The sequence below is a fragment of the Lotus japonicus genome, chromosome 2 (genome assembly GCF_012489685.1).
Source record: "Lotus japonicus ecotype B-129 chromosome 2, LjGifu_v1.2".
Classification (NCBI taxonomy): Eukaryota; Viridiplantae; Streptophyta; class Magnoliopsida; order Fabales; family Fabaceae; genus Lotus; species Lotus japonicus.
Window position 1 is genome coordinate 51,741,691 of NC_080042.1, and position 21,894 is coordinate 51,763,584.

The window sequence follows — 21,894 nt, forward strand, 5'->3', positions numbered from 1 at the left end:
GGTTGTCCCGTCTTTCGAGGCGTTTTTAAGTGGCATTCAATGGTTGTCGTTCCACATGGTTGCCTCGTCTTTCGAGGCGTTATTAAGTGGCATTCAATGGTTGTGGTTCCACATGGTTGTCCCGTCTTTTGAGGCGTTATTAAGTGGCATTCAGTGGTTGTCGTTCCACGTCTGTCCCGTCTTGCGAGACGATATTGATTGATCCATTTTTGTAGCAGCATATAGTTGCATTTTAGGGCAATAATATTTTCTTCTATTGTTTTTATCGATATCTGATTTGATGTGATATTGTTGATATCTGATTTGATGTCATAATGTTGAGGCTATTGTATCTAATTTAAATCTTTGTTATTATGTTGTTGATATCTAATTTGATGTTATGTTGTTGATGATTGTTGATATCTGATTTGATGTTATATTGTTGAGGATTGTTGATATCTGATTTGATGTTATATTTTTAAGGTTGTTGATATCTGATTTGAGGTTATTGTCATAAGATTTGATTCAATATTGTTGATGTTGTTTATATCTGGTTTAATTCTATGTTGCTGCTTCTCTTGATATCTGTCTTGGATTATATTGTTAGCTTATCTATTGTGGTTATATATGGTGAAGTCGTTGATATATGTTTTAAATCCCTATTGTCGATTTCGTTGATAGGTAATTTGACTTCATATTGTTGGATGAGTTGTCATCTAACTTGAATTAAGTTGCTAGTTTATTCATCATGTTATGCAATTAAATTTGAATAGCATGCTTTTCTCTTTTATACGTGGTAGTTGTATGGAGTTAACCATTTCTGTTTGTTATTTGTTGTGTGGGCGCTTAACGCTATTAGGCGATGAAGAATCTTCGATGGAGCTTGACCTTCGTACGAGTCGGAGAGAAGAACTTGAAGAACTGTGGATGACTCGAAGAATAGAGTCGAGTGTAGGGATAGAGCCTTGGGTTAGAGAGCTTACCGTTATTGGTTTAAGCTTGCATAATGAGTTTAGAAATTTATATTTAGGGTTGCAGATACTCGCCTTGTTCATGGTTTACTGTAAATTTATTTACAGTTAACATGTTTTGGAAATACTTCGAAAAGAAAAAAAATATACTCGTGTTTATACATTCTTTTGGAAAACATTGCATATTTATTTTATCAGATTGTTACCGTAACCCCTGAAATTCGGGGCGTTACATACCCAGTTTTCAGGAAGGCCTCTAACAATCCTCTTGACATGATCAGCAGTGGTATATCTTTTGTTGAGGGATCTTATTCCAGCAATAATCAACTGGAATCTGGAAAACATATCTTCAATGGATTCGTCAGGTTCCATCTGGAAGGATTCGTACTTCCTGATCAAAGACAATGCCTTTGTCTCTTTTACTTCTTTGTTTCCTTCATGAGTCATCTTTAAGGAATCAAAGATAGACTTAGCATACACTACAAAAAAAACGGGATTTAGCGGCGGTTAATTTTGCCTTTAGCGGCGGTTATAAACGCCACTAAAACCCTTGGCGTCGGTTAAAAAAACGACGTAAAAACTGGCGACGCTAAATATTTGGAGGCGGTTTTTTTTGCGGCGGTTGTAACCGCCGCTAAATATATGTGGCTTATTGCGTCGGACCGACGCAAAATCTAAAATTATGTTTTTAGTTTTATTTCCTTTAGTGGCGGCTTTAACCGCCGCTATATACATTTGCGATTGCGAGGTTTATATTTAACCCAGATAGTAGGTGCGTTTTTTTTTTCTGATTTCTTTTCCTCACAATTTCTTATTTATTAAAATTCATCTTTAAGCTATATTAGTTTTTTCTACCATTATATGATAAACTAAATAGATAAACATCATATATATGATAAAATTAAAAGGTTCATTAAATGATGATAAAACATAATAGTATTACATAAGATAGTCTTCTAAGAAAAGTGTACTACAAAATAAACAATAGCAAAACCTGCAACAGTAGGGAGGTAAACGTCTAAGACAACAAAATACTAATTAAAAGTCTTCTCATCAAGGCTAGGATAAGTTTCATTGAATTGAATAAGTACTTCCTAGTAAACTAGATATCCATATCAACCTCGAACATTATTTGGTTCATTTGCTTCATCATTTTGTGATTGATTAGCTTCTCCTTGAGTTGGAAATTGGGCAACAACATCTTGCACTATTGTCTGCAAAAAAACAAAAACACAAATAAGACACTAAAGATTGAATCAACGAATTGCAAAACTAAAAATTTCAAAGCACATCAACCAATCACTCGAATTCACAACCCAACCATCAAAACTTCTGCACCCAAACATTAATAATATACATAGCATTTCAATTTCAGCAGATGGTTTTGCATTATACAATGTTAATTCTACAGGAAACTTAAAATTAAATAAAGTTACATAACAATGAACTAATTCATAAAATACCAGAGCATATCCCTTATGAACATCCTAAGTATGGTCATAGGACATTACAACAAGCTAAAGAACTTCAAAATTGTGCGTGTTTTTTATGATATACATCATGATCAGGATCTGAAGCTTGTACATAATATTTAAGATGATTGTTATATTCCCAATGAAACAAGCAATATTCAATTCCAGTAAGTATCATGAGAGATACGCACAAAATAAAGTTACTACTGCCCAACACAAATTATGCAGAAAAATTGTTAAGCTGAGAGGCAAAGTGGTTCTGGTTTGATGAGAAATTAAAACAGATATCACCCTGAAGCAATTTTTCTATGTTTCACTTAAAGTAGCAAATCAACTGACAATGAATGAAACAAGCAAAATATCAAACAAAATGAAAGCTAAATTCTAAAGACTTAAAATAATCCAACAGCATCCGCATAGCCCATTCCTACACACTGCAACACTAAAAGGCCCGCTAAAAGACAAAACTCCATTATATTCCTTTCACCTGCACTGAGACCACGGCCAACAAACAACAAGAAGGCAGCAAGAAAATGATAACAGCACCTAGATAATTACCAACAAAAAGCCAATCTCAATTTAACATGTACATACTTAAGATTACTATGTTATATTCCCAATGAACCAAGCAACATTCAATTCCAATAAGTATCATGAGAATACGCACAAAATAAAGTTACTACTTCCAGAATGAGAAATTAACACTGAAACATATATCACCTTGAAGCATGATAATTTTTCTATATATTTCAGTAGCCAATCAATTGACAATGCAAGTTCCAAAAAAGTTGAGGCAAATGAAAATGTTACAAAAGAAATAAGATGTACAGTATACATAGCATGCAATTCAAATATCAATGCAAAAAACACCAAATCACACTAATGAGTGAATGGAAAAAACTTACTTCACTTGTAACTGAGGAAACTGAAGCAGGTAAAGGCACATTTGTCTGCTGACATAGAAGGGCGATTGTGTTTGCCATTTCTTTAATCAACTGGGAATCTGATGCCACTTTTGATTGTAATTTATCAACCTCAAATTGCAACTGCATGTCAGTGGCACTAGCAGTAGAAGAGGAGGGAGTAGTGCCACAAAATCTTTCAATTCTAGACCCAAAAACTTGGGAAGGACACACTCCAAAAGACATGCCCCGAACTCTCCCACAACGTTCTGGTCCTAAGACTTGTCCAAGAGAATCATTTTGAGATGGCTTAGCTGAGGTGGTGCCTTGGCTTTCAATGTTACAAATCTTTTCCTGCATGAGTTTACAATGATAATAAAAACAACACTTAAATAATGATTGTACAAGTATAGCTTGTGCATCCTAAATAACAAATTACAATTACAATAAAAAAAAACCTACACATATAGTCTGTGCTTCTTCATTAATAAATGACCCATTATGCTTCTTATGAGTTTCAACATATAAAACTCCTCTGCTAATTTCTTTATTTGTCTTTGCCTCCTATTAAAAAATACATGTTAATTGTTAGTATCAAAATATAATAAAACAACAAGTAAATGTAACTCAATAAAATCATTGTAACCATTTCATATTTTCTTCTCTTAAGCTTCTTTGATCCACCAGTGTGATTAATAGTGAGTTTGCTTCTATTCTTTTGGTTTTTTTCACACATTTCCTGTAAACATGAAAATAAGTAATTAGACTTACTATGGTTTCAATCTAAAACACTGTAGTTCAAAGTAATACCTTAGTCTTCCGTTTGGAACGGTAAATAAGATACTCAGCCCAATCATCTTTAGGAATTGAAAGTGGAGGGTTAGCAATATTCTCTTCAAAACTTTTCTTCTTGCGATAGTATTTTGCATACAATCTAAGTCTAAAACTCCTCCACTTCTTCCCAATGTCCTTCATAATGTAAGAACGTGCAGCATCTTCAAAACGTTCATCCCAATAAAATTTTTCCTTAAAAAACATTAAATGTTAGTTACAATAAAACTGAATTTCATAATTCAAAAATTGCTTCACATTCATACCTTAATAGTATTATCCCATGCTGCATCTTTCTTAACCTTTGAAACAGCCGGCCAATTCTCATAGCATATGGGAAAGGCTACAAAGTCCCTTGACAATACACCAAGGCATCCTCCCAATAAGCCATCAACTTTTGTTCCCATTGGTACAGCTCCATCAAAAGGAATTATTACCTTTTCACCATGAGGGAGCTTCCAAACTTGTGTTACCTTTAAATCCTTTTCTTTAATATTCCCTTGTGAATCTAACAAAAAAATACACAAAATCACATACATTATATATTTGTCTAACACTAATTTATAAAGCACTACTAAATTACAAAAAATCATACCTATCACTTGAACTGTCCAAGACCGGCCACTGTCTTCTTCATTACATTGGACTTCAGTTTCATGGTCTGAGTGTATTGTAAATAGAACCTAGTACTACTTGAATCTAAAAACATTACAACAAAAAAGAAAGAGCGTAAAATTGACATGGTACAGTTTCCATTTGATACTGAACAAGTGTATGTAAAAATAAAAGATAGAAGCTACCTTACGTCAGGATCAAAGTACCAAGATACACAACTCCAGAAAGAAAGAAAAGATATATTAAACCCCTGCAATTAGAGTTAAGAAATCAAGTAAGTCATCAAACTAATCAAAAATTAAAAAGTTGTTCACTCTAAGGTGATCTAAAAGCTTCACCAGCATTTCTTTAAAAATATATACTTATAGAAAAAGACAAAGCACATAAATCTAGTGAAGAAAATGAGAAGAGCTTTTATTTTGAGATCGTGAAAGAAGCCCTTTAAATTATATGTATTTTAATAGATAACCAAATCTATCTTAAAGCCTTTGTAACAGAATAGGTGGCCCAAGATGAACCATGTTTTACAATGCAATCCTTGATGAACCAATTGCCTAAACTCCACCAACTCTACGGCTACAAATGAATCTCCCACATTCTAAACCCACCACAACAGTATTACAAGTATGTTACTAGTGTAGGGAATGAATAAGAGCATTCATTTTGGAAGTCCAAAGGACTTTTGAATTCTTAAAAAGATAATCATAGGTTCATAAGTACATAGAATGAAAAAGATTAAGATAATCAAATAAATATTTACAAACATCAAAAGTCTAGTAACCAAATCATAAAATCAATTGAAGCGTGGAGCACATATCATATAGTTCACTAGTATTTTTCATGTTTACCTTGTCCTTAAATTCAGGATAACACCAAGAAGCCAACAACAGGTGACTGCATTAGAACGCAGTGGCATCATCAATAACTAGTAAATGTGTGTATAAACTATGACAATAAAACAAATCAATTGGTTCAAGAATTTTCATAACCATGTGCAACTTGGGCTCAAATGGGTCTGCATCATCATAGTAGGTCTGATTTCTATTATGAATGGGACTTGGACCCTGGGCACTACTTAAAAATGAGCTCTCTAAAGTAACACTATGGGCTTAAGTTGGGGCTGCTAATGATGAGGACAGTACCACGTGTTTTGTGGATAGCTGCTGCAATACTATATCTGATATATATTAGTTCCTTATGCTCCTAAGATTATATAATCATGTAGCTTGGTGGGAATAAGGTAGAATTTGTATGATAAGTATGGTAATCCTCCCTAATCTACCATTAGCTTCTCTTAACTTTTTATCATGGCAAACTTACTTCAACTTTCATCAAATTTTACACAAATGCACGAGACCATTGACTTAATAAATAAGCTAGATATGTAATAATATCTTCTACAATACAAAAATCCATCTATACCCGAAACACTACAACATAGCAGACCAACTCCCAGTGAACACTTTGAAGCACAAACTTAACCCAAAAAACAAACAGTAGAACATAGCAAAAGGAGAAAGAGTATGATATTGAAGCGCAATGGAGGAGCAAGGAAAGCATGGAACCAAAGCACCAAGGATTTTAAAAGCTACAAAGAAATTTACATTTGTAAAACGATGAACTCACCGCTTGCCTTCAAGCCAATAACGCACAAACCCAATACTGTCCTCTTCGAACTTCCTCCTCAAACGAAAAGACGACCACGCTGCCTTCCACTAGCAATTGCAAAATGACAAAAATTCAAGACCCACTTCTTGCCATGAACGACATAGTGAACAAAGGGAGTAAACAATGAACAAAGTCCAAGTCAAGAAGTGCAATTACCTGAGGAAGAAAACCCAGTGCAAAGGGAGATTTTTGGCGAGCAGAAACAGAGCTGGACCAGCGAACAGAGATGGAGCCCGAGAACAGCGATTGGAACAAGGAGCGAGAGGATCCTAAGCGGTGAAGGCTTATGCACCTGTTTGTCAACAACGAAATCAGAATTGGGTGAAGAGGTGGAGCGGTTACACGGAAATAGGGAACATGGAGGGGAAATAGGGAACATGGAGGGGAAATAGGGTTTCTATTGTTAATAAATTGGAGAGGGCGCGAGGAATATAAGTTCTCTCCGCGTCTTGGAGCGAAGCGTGGATTCATGAATATTTTAATATTAAACATTAGCGGCGGTTATAACCGCCGCTATCAATTTCTCAACCGCCGCTAAGTCACAAAACTAAATATTAACTTAGCGTTTTAGCGGCGGCTGCACTAACCGACACTAAAAAACTGCCGCTAAATCCCGTTTTTTTTGTAGTGATACTCACGATCAGCTATCTTTTGATATTCTTCAAAGGAGATAGCATTGAGAAGAATGGTTCTAGCTTTGTGGTGCTCGAAGAACTTCTTCCTTTGCTCAGGCGTCATATTTTCTCTTGAAAGCTTTTTGCCGTCCGCATCAACTGGACGCGTATAGCCATCCACAATAATATCCCAAAGATCAGCATCTAAGCCAAGAAAGAAGCTTTTGATTCTGTCTTTTTAGTACTCACACTTCTGTCCATGAAAGATAGGAGGTTTTGCACTGTAGACATCCTTTTGCGCATCACTTGTGGTAGCCATCTCAGTTTTTCACACCGGCCCGGATCACTGAACACTGTTAGGTGTGGTAATCAGAACTTGCGCTCTGATACCAATTGAAGGTATGAAAAACGATAGAAAGGGGGGGTTTGAATAGCGTTTTCAACAAAAACTTTTCTTTCTTGAGATTTAGACAAATCTCTCGAACAAACAACACAAGGTGCAAAGATAAGAGATGAAAAGAAGCACACAAGTATTTTATCCTGGTTCACTTGATAAATCCCTCAAGCTAATCCAGTCCACCCGTTAACGTGATTTCTTCCTTCTTAGAATGAAGGCAATCCACTATTCAATGTTTGTTACAACTGCACTAGCAACCTGTTCAGTGACTAACAATACAATGAACTAGCAAACACTAAGATTCACTCTCTTAGTCTTCTCAAGGAGCTGACCAACCTTGGTCCCTTAAGGAAATCAAACTAACTGTTTGGGGGTTTTGGGTTTACAATGAGTGCTTCTGAGAAAGCTAAGGTAAACACAGTAAGAACTATTGAAGAAAGATTGCTAAGAGAATATTGAATGGTTGCTTAAGTTTGTACAAAGTTTCTTAGACGCTTCTTCAATCTTCAGCCTCTATTTATACTCCAAGGATTAGGATTGTATTCGCTGTTTGAAATGCTATCGTTGGAGGGCAAATCCGGAACTTCCAGATTCTGCTGTGACTGAACATCTTAGGTAAGGTCGTCAGGATAGTACAATTGCTTTTGTACTTGGACAGCGACGTGAGCCTTATCCTAGTTGACTTCTGATCAGACGACGCTTCATGTTGGAACTTATGACGCTTGGTGATCAGAGTCAGAGAGAAGCTTGGATCCTCTGACCTTCGTATCTTCTGCTTCTGGTCATCAGAGTTGGAAGTACTTGGTCTTCAGAGCCAGCTTACTCTTGGACTTCAGAATCTTCACTTCTTAGCTTCTGGACCTTTAGAGCTTCTGGACCTTCAGAGCTTCTGGTCTTCAGAACTTGACGCTGATCTGAATCCACATCAGAGCTTATCATCTTCAGAACTTCTGAAGCATATACTACTGTTCAATCAGAACATAGTGAGTGCGAAAGCGTTGCATTGGTTACTCTTTGGCTTAATGTTTCTGATAATTGTGAGTACTGACCAGAGTCAGAGCCTGTCATTTAAACATTCAGAAAAACAATGTTAGAGTACCATAATTGTTCATACACAATAGTTAACATGTATTCATCAAAGCATAGAGTTGTACTACATGACCAAATCTTGGTCTTACAGATCAAACTTTACAAATATCCCTAAAACAGAAAAAGAAAGTCAGCACAATAAACAGGAGGCCTCCAAAAAGTCAATTTAAAAAAATTCACCATACCCGACCAGAAAGAGAAACAACCAACCACCACCCTGTGGAGGTTTGTGCGCTTGAATCATGTTCCCAATCTGGCTCAAATCAGTCACATCTGAACAATCATAGGTCATGCCCAAGCGTTTCCCCATTAAGAGGGCACTCCTCGCTCTAGTCATAACACCATAAGGCTCCGAATACTCTGATGGCAAAATCATCAACTGATTCCCCTCAAGTGCCTCCAAAGATTGGAGGGGGAGGATATCTCACTTGGTGAGTTAAGAGAAATGAATGGATTGCATGGTGAAGGGCTAGGGTTCAAATCATGGCAACTACCATTTGACCCTAAAAAAAAATGTGCCTCCAAAGAACTAGAGCCTTCAGGTACACCACAACCATTGGATAATCCACTCTGAACCTTCTTCTTTCCACTCTTCTCAACTAACCTAGGCTAGGCCTAGGGACATTTGCTCCACGACCACGAGGTATATGTCAAAAAAATAACTTTTACTTCTTTTATACTTTTAATATTCTAAAAATTTCCATGTTCATTATAGTTAATTGAAAAATATTCTTTAATCAAAATAAATATTCAATAATAAACTATAATAATTTAAGTACATGATTTTTAATCATTTATATGTCATCCTGTAAAATCAAAAGCATAACTATCTTCTATTTTTTAAAAATATAATTAATTTCTTATTTTTTAAATTTTATACTAATTTCTTACTTAATATACAGTATTAAAAAATTAATTATTGCATATTTTACTAGTATCATTCTTTTTGGAAAAGCCCAATTTGTTAACATCATTTGATCCATTGAACATTGTGCTTTTAGATGATAACTACAAAGAAACTCACGGAGAATTGCTAATTTGCCTTTGCCTCGTAGATGCCACCGCCACCCACGTCGACCCACTTTATTACTATATATATCACACGAATCACCCTTCAACATCCTCACCACTCATAGACTCATCATCATTCATCGTTAAGAAAAAACACAATGGAAACCCCAATAACCCTCACAGGGTTGCTCCGCAGCGCCGCCGAACGATTCCCCTCCCGACGAGCCCTCTCCGTCGCCGGAAAGTTAGACCTCACCCACTCCGACCTCGACAAACTCGTCGAACTCGCCGCCGCTCGGTTGGTCTCCGCCGGGATCAACCCCGGTGACGTCGTCGCTCTCACCTTCCCCAACACCGTCGAGGTTCGCCCCCAATCCCTCAAAAATTAGGTCATTTTCATAATTTTTATTTATTGATTTATTTCTTTTTTCTTTTTTTGCAGTTTGTTATAATGTTTTTAGCCGTTATCCGAGCGCGAGCCACGGCGGCACCATTAAACGCGGCTTACACATCGGAAGAGTTCGAGTTTTATTTATCCGACTCCGAATCGAAGATTCTGTTAACGCCGGTAGAAGGAAACAAACCTGCTGAAGCCGCAGCTTCCAAGCTCAACATTCCTCTCGGCTCGGCTTCGCTTACCCAAGCCGAAGGTGAAGAAAAAGTCAAGTTAACCGTCTCTCTGAACCGCACCGAGTCAGAACCCGACTCTGTCAACTCGGTCGCCGGACTCAGTAACGAGCCGTCGGACATAGCGCTATTCCTCCACACCTCCGGCACCACGAGCCGCCCCAAGGGAGTCCCGCTGAGTCAGCACAACCTGGCTTCCTCAGTACGCAACATTCAGTCCGTGTACCGACTCACTGAGTCCGACTCGACGGTGATCGTTCTCCCGCTGTTCCACGTCCACGGCCTAATCGCCGGGTTGCTGAGTTCACTCGGCGTCGGCGCGGCGGTGACGCTCCCGGCGGCGGGGAGATTCTCGGCGTCGACGTTCTGGAAGGACATGGTGAAGTATAACGCCACATGGTACACCGCGGTTCCTACGGTACACCAGATCATACTGGATCGCCACCTGAATAACCCGGAACCGGTTTACCCGAAGCTCCGGTTTATTCGAAGCTGCAGCGCGTCGCTCGCACCGGTGATCATGGGTCGGTTAGAGGAGGCGTTCGATGCTCCGGTTTTGGAGGCGTATGCGATGACGGAGGCGTCTCATCTCATGTGTTCGAACCCGTTGCCGCAGGATGGGCCCCACAAGCCCGGGTCGGTGGGGAAGCCCGTGGGTCAGGAGATGGCGATATTGAATGAAACGGGTCGGGTCATGGAGGCTGAGGCTAATGGAGAGGTTTGTATTAGGGGGCCTAATGTGACGAAAGGGTATAAGAATAACCCGGATGCTAATACGGCGGCGTTTTTGTTTGGTTGGTTTCATACGGGTGATATTGGGTTCTTTGATTCTGATGGGTACTTGCATCTCGTGGGTCGGATCAAGGAGCTCATAAATAGAGGAGGTATTTTTCTTATCTATATTATATGGTTTTTATTCATTTATTATAGGGAAAATCTATTGATACCATTCTCATGCCATGCCACCCCGTATAACGCTTTAAAACACTGGATGAAAAATAATATGAATCCATACTTGCTTTATGTATATTTTTTATAATGCAACTTAAAATATGGTTTGCATTTTTATCTTACTGCAATTTAAAGTGTGATATAAATAGAAATGAAATGAATAAGTGTGATTGAATAGGTGTCCGGATGAGACTGATTTTGTCTAACTATGCAAGTCTTTATTTTTTATTTATAAATGTTTGAAAGAGGAATTTCTATGCAACCCACGAGATGCAAGCTAGTTGTTAAATGTTTTTGTTGAAGACCTGTCATCGACTTTTGCTATTGTACTTGCCTATGTGTTTTATTTTATATTCTTTGAAAGAAGCCTATGTGTTTTATTATTTCTTCTCATCTAGATTGTTTAATTGTTTAATTGTTTAATTGTTCTTCAAGAAAGTTCTTAATTAACATTTGCATGATTCACAGATAGATCATAATAAAAAATTGATCTGTAATAAAAAAAATACTTAATTAGTAGTTTGAAACTGTCGTGATCCGGACGTCATATATTGTTAGCTGATTATTATGGACGGTGTGATAATGATGTTAATTGGGCTTTAATTTGGTAAGCACGTTGAGATGAAATGAAACGTAGAAATATGAAACATTTGAATTTTATTTGCACTTATTTAGTATCACCCAAAAAAAAAAAAAAAGGAGAAAATCTTAATTTTCCCTAATATGCACTACTACTTTAATCGGTTATAGCAGGTCAACACATTATTTTTTTTAAAAAAAAAAGTATTATTAAAAATTTGTTATATATTAAATTTATTTAAAATAATATGTTGACATGTTATAGCAGGTTAAAAAAAGTGGTGCATATTAGGGTTCACCAATTTTCGTTATTTAAAATATTTTCTATTTATCTCTGTTATTTATTTGTCGTGATCTTATCATGATTTTTAGGAGAGAAAATATCCCCAATAGAAGTGGATGCTGTCCTCCTATCCCATCCAGAGATAGCCCAGGCAGTTGCTTTCGGAGTGCCAGATGAGAAGTATGGCGAAGAGGTATGTCGTTTTCTCATTTATTTTTGGTTCTTGCACTTTCCATATCTTCTCTATCTTTTCCCTTCACACTGAAAGAAACAATAATTGAGCAACAGATTTTTCACACCACTTCTATATTGTTGTATATAGATAATTACAGATATTTTATAGGCGTTGCTCTTCTACCATTTCAAAATGTGAGGGTTTAGAATCCTTTAATTTATTATTTAACGTATAAATAACTAAATTGTAAGTTATAAAAGTTTATTATAGAATAAGTCATGGCAAATTTAGTCTGAAGAGAAACCCCTTCACTTTTAAATAAATACCAGAGAAATTATCTATTTTTATTTATCACACAATACATAGCTAAGTTGTATTCACCGAATCATTCATCAGAACATAACTGCATCTGGATCTCAAATGGACCTATCATATTTTGAAAGGTCATATGACCCAAGAATAAACATTGGACTTACTTGGTTTCATATGCATATTTTTATTGGATGTGAGATGACACTCCTATCTTTTGCATTGGTTTGTAATCCCTGATCGGTCATGAGTGTGGTCCTACCATACCATTGAGGTAACATCTACCTAAAAGCCAAATGGAACCGAATATTCATATGGTATGGGAGTTTTTCTAATTTTATCCCTCAAAAGTCATACATACTCTGATAATGTACCCACATAAAAAAACTATTCTGCTTGAGAATATTCCATTTTTTTATCTGAACATCTTTTGGCAAATGGAATTAGGCTTTCAATATTGTGTCAAATAAATTAACTTAATTTCCACCAGAAGGGAACAACTATTCATGACCCTAATCTGAAAATTATTTCGTGTGGCCCAAGTGAATGTTGAAACCAAAATCATGTTGATATAAATAAATTTTCTAATTTTTATTCCACCATGATTTTCGTTTCACAATAGGTTTTCACCGTATATCCAAACACGAACTTATTTCTTCAAATGGTTTAGCTATATTAAATTTTGGTTGTTAAGGAAAACTACTTGTTTGCTAGAAGCAACTTATACTCAAATATGTGACACTGGTATGACATAATATTATGAAATTCTCCCCTAAAATTTCAAGAGGTTGTTTAACTTATATTCTGAGGTATTTAATCTTATCCAAGATGAGTCCATAGTGTTAAGACAAGTAGCTTCAGAATTATACCCACCTTTTACTTGATTTGCATTGGTTCACCTAAAATGGTTCAAAAAGATTCATAATTAGTTCAAACTTACCAAGAATCATTAAGTGGGCATCTTTTTATATCTGTACTGCAAGAGGTAATAAAGACAATGAAAGTATGAAACATAAATTGTTGGAAAACATCAATTATCCACATACTAGTTCGTTGTAACTGTGTTGGTCATATGTTTTTTTATCTTTACAACAGATACATTGCGCAATCATCCCAAGAGAAGGATCAAACATTGATGAGGCAGAGGTTTTAAGATTTAGCAAGAAGAATCTTGCATCTTTCAAGGTCCCCAAAAAGGTCTTCATTACCGATTCTTTGCCCAAGACCGCCACTGGCAAGATTTTGCGCCGTCTCGTGGCAGAACACTATGTTTCCCAAATTTGAGTTACTCAAGTTCCCAGCTTTGGAGCTTAGATACCTGACCGAAAATAAAGCGTTGGAGTCTGCATTTTGATTACATGTTGGCAACCTAGCATTCAAGAGGAACACTTTGTCTGCATTTTGATTACATGTTAGCCACCTAGCATTCAAGAGGGAGATGTTTCAGCCATTGGTCTTTCCTACAGGATACAATAGATAGTAGATTTCAATGATTCTTGTAAGTGTTCACAATGTGATAAACCTTTTATTTGGCGTGATTATTGGAGGGAAATTGAGTGAATTGGAATTAAATGGAAATGAATGAAATTGGCAAAATGAAGCATTTTTGTGTCGCTTAGACTATAAAGATAACGTTGTCAAGATCCTGATCCGGATCTTAGAGCAACTTTAATGGGGAGGTCTTACAACTAAGACACTCTCGAAAGTAGTGTCTACCATTGGATGTCTAATTTACACTTAGACCGTTTATAATGAGGGTGTTGATAGGGGGGTTGAGTTTTGTTGAGATAGTGTAGTGGTTTGTTGAGTTTTGTTGAAGATGATGTGGAGGAGAGAGGTATTGAGGGAGTTCAACATGTTGAAGTTGTAGGTACCAGAGACACGTGGCGGGCGCCAGGCGCGTGCACCACACGCGCCGATAAGACGCGGAGAGAGAAAGAGTTGTTGGTTTATCTTGTTAGACACGTGGCTCCTCCTGATTGGCTGTCTGGATTTTGATCATCTTAATTTTTTGAACTCAATTATTTCATTGCAAAAAAAATTTCTTGACCAAAATTCATGATTTGGACACAGAAAAAAAAAAACCAAGTTTTTCACTATTTTTATTATCTTTCTATTAGCCTTTGTTGTGAAATGGATCCCAACAATTACCATTTCAACACCCATAATTCTTCTAAATACCCATTAAGCTACCAAAATCCCAACAATTTTCAAGATCCAAATCAATTTTCCAACTACTAAAATCTCAACAATTATCAAGATCCAAATCAATTTTCCAACTACCAAAATCTCAACAATTATCAAGATCCAAATTAATTTTCCAACCAACGCCCTCAAAACATACATAATTTTGGTTTGCCACCAAATTGCAACCAGTCATCCTTTGTTCCAAACTTTCATCCACATCATGGATCTAGGATGAGATATCCATCTCAAACACCCCCGTTTAATGGTTATATGCCAATGGTGAATGAAAATTTTCCAAGTGTTGGTGCACCTGAATTTCCCGAATTTTTAACACAAATAACTCTTGGTGGCATGACAGCTGCTAATGAAATCACTCCAAATCAAGAGGATTCAACTCCTAAGAGCAAGAAAACCCAGTCACCATCATGGAGCACTGAACAAAATTTGGTGCTAATTAGTGGGTGGATTAAATATGGAACTTTGATAGCTGCTAATGAAGTCACTCCAAATCAATAGGATTCAACTCCTAAGAGTAAGAAATATCAGTCGCCACCATGGAGCATTGAACAAAATTTGGTGCTAATTAGGGGGTGGATTAAATATGGAACAAGCAGTGTTGTCGGGAGAAACCAGAAAGGAGAAACATATTGGGGTCAAATTGCTGAGAATTGTAATGAGCATTGCTCATTCGATCCTCCGTGCGATGGAGTTGCATGCCGAAACCGTTTTAATTATATGAACAAAATACTGGGTAAATGGATTGACGCTTATGATGGCGCTAAGCATTTGCAAGAAAACGGTTGGTCGGAGAATGATATTTTGGCAAAAGCGCAGAAATTATACGCAAGTGGAAAGAATGTTCAATTTACTTTGATTGCAGAATGGCACGCTCTCCGTGATCAACCACGTTTTTGTAGTCAAGTAGAAGGAAATGGTAGCTCAAGAAGTAGTGGATCTAAGAGAGTGATGCAGCTAAAAACTCTATAGGATCGATTGCTCGTCCAATGGGTAGGGATGCAGCTAAAAAAAAGGGTAATAAAAAGAAAAGCAGAGAAGTTGCCTTGGAAGTGATGGACAAAGAGTGGGCTGAATACAAACAATTCAAGGAGAAAGAACTTGAACGATTGGACAAGATAGCATCGATGCAACAGGAGGCTAACCAATTGATGAAAGACAAGACTCATACTAAGAAAATGAAATTGTATCTAAAGCTAAGTTCCGAAGAGCATCTCGATGACCGTAAGAAAGAGATGTTGAAGCAGTTGTCCCAAGAGCTATTTCCAAATGAAGTCTAATCGAGTATTTCTCTGTATTCGGTCAAGTCTGTAGTGTTTTCTTTAATAATTTTCAAGTGGTGTCAAGTCTGTCAGTGTTTGCTTTAATAATTTTCAAGTGGTGTCAAGTCTGTCAGTGTTTGCTTTAATAATTTTTAAGTGGTGTCAAGTCTGTAGTCTTTGCTTTAATAATTTTCAAGTGGTGTCAAGTCTGTCAGTATTTGCTTTAATAATTTTCAAGTGGTAACTTAGTCCTTATCCGATTATTAACTCTAGTTGATAACTTATTTTGAATCCGTCAGTGTCCACCATTCAATATACTTATATATATGGACTCATAGATCCATTGATGTACCAATATCTCAAATCTCTTCCAATCTACTTCAAATTTCACAACAAATGGATCCATCGGAATATCCTTTTGGTATGACAACATACCTTCAAAAATGTGAAATTGAAGAAACTTATATAGTCAATCGATTTAGAGAGCGTCGAAACAAAATATTGGAAGATAGTGCACCTCGTAGTAGAAAATATCTCAGTAGACATCATGCAGCGGCAAACCAAAGGCTAACTGACGACTACTTTGCCAATGAGCCTACATATGACGATGCAATGTTTCGTCGTCGGTACCGAATGCAAAAACATGTTTTCCTTCGAATCGTTGCAGACCTTTCAAGTAGTGATAACTATTTCACCCAGCGAGTTGATGCAGCCAATAAAGAAGGTATATCACCCTTAGCAAAATGTACCACAATAATGCGAATGTTAGCATATGGTGTGGCTGCAGATGCGGTCGATGAGTACATCAAAATAGAAGGTACTACAACATTGGAGTGTTTACGTAGAATCTGTAAAGGAATCATACGATTGTATGAGCAATTGTACCTGAGAGCACCAACCCAAGATGACCTGCAAAGAATGCTACATGTTAGTGAAATGCGGGGGTTCCCAGGCATGATCGGGAGTATTGACTGCATGCACTGGGAGTGGAAAAATTGTCCTAAAGCATGGGAAGGTCAATTTGCTAGAGGGGATAAGAGAACCACAACAGTTATTCTTGAAGTAGTTGCATCTCATGATCTATGGATCTGGCATGCATTTTTTGGATGTCCGAGAACGTTGAACGATATAAACGTTCTAGATTGGTCACCAGTGTTTGATGACGTGGAACAGGGAAAGGCTCTAAATGTGAATTTATTTGTGAATCAACGTCCCTATAATATGGCATACTATCTTGATGGTATCTACCCTTCTTATCCAACTTTCGTCAAATCGATTAGACTTCCTCAAAGTGAACCCGATAAGTTATTTGCAAAATATCAGGAGGGATGTCGGAAGGACATCGAACGTGCATTTGGAGTGCTTCAAGCTCGTTTTAAAATCATCCGTGAACTAGCTCGCTTGTGGGACATAGCTGATTTGGGTATCATCATGAGGTCATGCATCATATTACATAATATGATTGTTGAGGATGAACGAGATTTATATTCTCAACGTTGGACCCATTTTGAGCAACTTGGGGAAAGTGGATCTAGTACACCGCAACCATACTCGACCGAGGTGTTACCCGCTTTTGCAAATCATGTGCGTGCTAGATCCGAGTTGCGTGATCTAAATGTTCATCTTGAACTGCAAGCAGATCTAGTGAAGCACATTTGGGCAAAGTTTGGAATTTTCGTGATTGAAGATGATTTGTATCGTACTAATTACGTTATTTGTGTGTTCTGTGCTTAGTTTGTTTTTTTTTGAGAATGGAAATTATATAAATAACGAAAAGAATACAGTACAAGAGCCAAAAGCAAAGACAAAGCAACAGAAAAAGCAAAGGAAAAAACAAGCCAAAGCAGGAAGAAAAAAACGAAAAAACAACAAGAAAACAAAGAAAGTGAGACACCACACACAGCAACCCCAGAGACGAAAGAGCAACTAGCAGGCACACCATCAGCTTGGGCAGCGATAAAGAGGAGAAGAAAACAAAGTCATCGAACTCTGAAAGAATTGGAACACCACCAAAGGGGATTGGACCGATTGCAGCCAGCTTTAGCCAAGGAATCCGCCGCCTCATTTGCTTCCCTATAGATGTGACTCACCTTTGAACATTTGGTTAGCTCCAGCAAGAAATCAATTTGATTTAATTCATTAAGGAGTTTCCATGGCCTATTTAATTTGGAGTTTATCCATCCCACCGCAACAGTCGAATCACTCTCTATACTCACCTCATAAACCATAAATTCCTGGCAAAATTGCAGCGCTTTGAGTATAGCACGAACCTCAGCTTCAAAAGCCCAGCCAAAATCTGAGTTGATAGAGAAATAACCCAAGACCCTGTTTTGATGATTTCTTAGAACTCCCCCCAATCCACTAGGTCCGGGATTACCTTGAGATGCACCGTCAACATTAAATTTGAGGGAACCTGTCGATGGAGGTTGCCACCTTGCTGTCCTAACGCTCGCAGCACTCCTTTTCAATCTGATATTGCAGAAATTTGCACTAAATTGTTCAGTGTTATACGGGCAGTCCTTCCATTTAGCTTTTACCCACCACCCAATTCGCATAACATGCATATCCCAGACTTCGTCTCTGTTGAAAGCTCTGTCTCTGAAAATCAAGTCATTTCTTCCAACCCACAAGGACCAAACCAGAGAATAAGGGATTAATTTCCATAAGATAAGATCAGAATTAACACAAAGAAAGTCCCACTGTTTGGCCAAATCAGCCAAGGAGTTTGGATGTACCCAAGCAACACCTTCTCTTTTTACTATGTCACTCCACATGTTCCAAGACAGCAAACAGTGTAGAAAAAGGTGATCAGCAGTTTCAGGGCCTTGGGAACATAGCGAGCAGAGACCGTTGTCCACCAAGGAAACCCCTCGACTTAGAAGATTTTGTTTACAAGCTATCTTGTTGTTACACCCCTGCCAAAATAGCAATCCCACCTTAGGTGGGACTATTTTCCTCACCTGAGATGGAAGTGCCCAATGTTCTTCTTCAATTAACTTGTCCTCGACCCACTTACATAATCCTTTGACTGAGAATAGCCCTGAGCTTTCAAAATACCAGCAAATGCGGTCCCCTGAACCTCTCGTGGGAAAGTGACTGTTTAAAAGGTTGATGAAGTTGCTGTGTATTTCCACTTCCCAATTAAAGAAGGCTCTCCTGAATGCTAGGTCCCAGGTCCATTTCCCTTGCACAAATACTCCCACTTCTGCCACCATGCTTAGTTTATTCAAGCTCATGGCGAACAACCGAGGAAATCTATTTCGGAGTGGCATGATATCTACCCATGGATCTTCCCAGAATCTAGTATTGGACCCATCTCCAAGGTTGACAATCAGTCCTTCTTTCAATCCTTTGGCTACCAAGGAGTCTTCATTCAAAATGTTCACAATATCTTGCATGAGAATGGACCAGTTTTTACCTTCCACCATAGCCACATGGAAAAACAGCAGCTTAGGATCCAGCGCATATTTTGCAATGAGTAGTCTCCTCCACAAGCTTTTGTGTTCTAATCCGAAGCGCCAAACCCATTTAAGTAAGAGGGCTTTGTTTTTCCACCCTATGAAACCAAGACCAAGTCCTCCATGTTCTTGAGATTGGCAAATCAAGGACCATGGAATCCAAGCGATTTTTCTACCATTCTCTTCCTTTCCCCAAAGGAAACTGCGTAGGATTTTCTCCACTTCTCCAATGACCTTTATAGGTGCTTTGAAAACAGCCATTAAGAACAGAGGAACCGAGCAAAGGCATGCCTTCATCAGTGTCAATCTACCACTTAAGGAGATGAATTTCGAATTCCAGGTCCGCCTTTTCCTTCTGAGTTTATCCAGCATTGGATCCCAGAAAGAGATGTGACGAGGGTTCCCACCTAGGGGGGCACCAAGGTAGAGTAGTGGTAATTGGCCTATGTTCCAACCATAAAGACCAGCCACTCTTTCCACCTCAGTGGCATCGACATTGCAACCGATTAGAGTTGTCTTATGCAGATTCACTTTGAGTCCGGACGCAAAGAGGAATGACAATAAAGCATTGCAAAGCATATCTATTTGGTCCTCATCTTTCTCACAAAACAGTAGTGTGTCATCTGCAAACTGTAAGTGGTTCAAAGCTAGATCGGTTCCAATTCTCACACCACAAAAAATGTGATCGCCTAGGAGTTGGTTCAGCATGCAAGATAGTCCATTTGCACAAAGGTTGAATAAAAGAGGGGATAACGGGTCGCCTTGTCGAAGCCCCTTTTCCATTTCAAAGAAGCTTGTAGATGAGCCATTAACCAAGACTGACAGAGTAGCCGTCGATACGCAAGTACGAATCCAATTAATCCATCTCTCACCGAAATTCATTTCCTTGAGAATATCAAGAAGGAAGTCCCATTCCACATTATCATATGCTTTGGCGAAATCAAGTTTTAGTAGAAATCCACCTCCTTCTCTTTTTTTCAAGAAATCTACCACCTCATTAGCGATTAAGATGCAATCTGAAATTTGTCGCCCATGAGTGAAAGCAAATTGGTTCTCTGAGACCAGCAAAGGGGTAACTGTTTGTAATCTCGCTGCTAGCACCTTAGAAATCAGTTTATAAGCACTACCAATCAAACTGATTGGTCTAAAGTCTGAGACAGCCGAGGGATTAATGTGTTTTGGAATTAGAGCTATGAAGGTAGCATTGAGGCCTTTTACTAACTTCCCGGTGCTATGGAAATCATCAAAGAATTTCACCACATCACCCTTGACTACGCTCCAGAACTGTTTGAAGAAATTCAAATTAAATCCATCGGGCCCTGGTGCCCGATTCCCATCACAAGATTTCAGAACTTCCCATATCTCCTTCTCTGTGAAACTGATTTCCAGCCCAGCCTTCTTGTCATGACTCAGCTTTGGAAGATTTGGGCATCTTAATTTCGGCCTTTGTCTATTATCCCTTGTGAAGAAAGTTTGGAAGTGGCTGAAAATTGATTCTTTGATCATATTGGGGTCTACAACAGTATCACCCCCAACAACAATGTGGGATATCAACTTCTTGGCCTTGCGGATTTTGCATGTGGAGTGAAAGTAAGAAGTGTTTCTGTCCCCTTCTTTAAGCCATTTGACCCTGGCTTTTTGCCTCCACCGGGCCTCTTCCTTTCTGAATTCTTGCCACAAACTATCAAGGATAGACAACCGTTTTTGTCTGAGTGTTGCATCTGCCCCATCAGAGGATATTCTGTCCATAGTCACCTGTAAATCCGTTTCTAGAGCTGTTATTTTTTCCCTGTTCACTGAGCCAGCGTAGCCTCTCCATTCCTTTATTACTGCTTTCAGTCCTTTCAATTTTTGTTGTAATACAAAGGCTGACCAGCCCACTAATGTCGAGGAGCACCACCATTGTGCTACCAACTGTTCAAATTCTTTATCCAAAAGCCAGTGATTATAGAACATGAATGGTTTCGGTCCAAAATTAATGGCCCCCAACGTTAAGATAACTGGACGATGATCTGATAATCCCCAATTTTCCACTGATTGGCAGATTCCTTCAAAGTTGTTTATGGCTTCATCACTAACTAGCCACCTGTCTAGGCGGCTCCAAATTCCTCCCAAACGAGAGCTGTACCATGTGTATTTGTCATTTTGCAATGGTAGATCAATAAGATTTGAACCTGCAACGAATTCAGAAAAACAATTCTCCACTCCTCCTTGATTACCAGTCCTTTCCCCTTCATTCAGAATAGCATTGAAGTCCCCACCAAGAATGCTACAACAGTTATTCACATTCAAAGCTTCAGCCAATAAATTAAAGAATTCATACCTTTCACTATCCACGTTGGGGCCGTAGACATTAACAATGAATAGCAACATAGAATCTTTTAATGACTTCACAAGCAGACCAATGAATCTTTCATTTTTTATTACTGATTCCATAGTGAAAATAGCAGGATTCCAAAGAGTAATTAATCCCCCCGCAGAACCAATGGCAGGTATAAA

At 38.1% G+C, this 21,894-nt stretch overlaps 3 protein-coding genes across 6 annotated transcripts; 2 read left to right on the plus strand and 1 right to left on the minus strand.

Moving 5' to 3' along the window:
- Positions 1–1,843: 1,843 nt before the first annotated feature.
- LOC130738258 (uncharacterized) lies at positions 1,844–6,844 on the minus strand. 4 transcript variants are annotated; one of them, XM_057590202.1, is made up of 11 exons: positions 6,595–6,844; positions 6,397–6,485; positions 5,619–5,664; positions 4,961–5,020; positions 4,751–4,854; positions 4,422–4,663; positions 4,135–4,350; positions 3,971–4,063; positions 3,787–3,888; positions 3,328–3,678; positions 1,844–2,164 (listed from the first exon to the last, which is right to left on the minus strand). In XM_057590202.1, the coding sequence occupies exons 6-11, from the start codon at positions 4,560–4,562 to the stop codon at positions 2,066–2,068; spliced, it is 1,002 nt and encodes a 333-aa protein (XP_057446185.1). In that variant the 5' UTR covers positions 4,563–4,663; positions 4,751–4,854; positions 4,961–5,020; positions 5,619–5,664; positions 6,397–6,485; positions 6,595–6,844; the 3' UTR covers positions 1,844–2,065. The 4 variants fall into 4 exon arrangements, with proteins under 4 accessions (XP_057446185.1, XP_057446183.1, XP_057446186.1 ...); XM_057590200.1 differs by having other exon boundaries at positions 4,956–5,020; XM_057590203.1 differs by lacking the exon at positions 5,619–5,664.
- Positions 6,845–9,560: 2,716 nt separating this feature from the next.
- LOC130738260 (oxalate--CoA ligase) lies at positions 9,561–14,073 on the plus strand. The gene is made up of 4 exons (XM_057590205.1): positions 9,561–9,911; positions 9,992–11,060; positions 12,079–12,182; positions 13,569–14,073. The coding sequence occupies exons 1-4, from the start codon at positions 9,708–9,710 to the stop codon at positions 13,755–13,757; spliced, it is 1,566 nt and encodes a 521-aa protein (XP_057446188.1). The 5' UTR covers positions 9,561–9,707; the 3' UTR covers positions 13,758–14,073.
- Positions 14,074–14,209: 136 nt separating this feature from the next.
- Positions 14,210–17,599, plus strand: LOC130738259 (uncharacterized; the record flags this gene model as incomplete). The annotated part of the gene is made up of 3 exons (XM_057590204.1): positions 14,210–15,121; positions 15,248–15,594; positions 16,422–17,599. Coding segments are annotated over exons 1-3 (1,755 nt in total), but the record flags the coding sequence as incomplete, so codon positions are not given.
- Between the last annotated feature and the right edge of the window lie 4,295 nt (positions 17,600–21,894).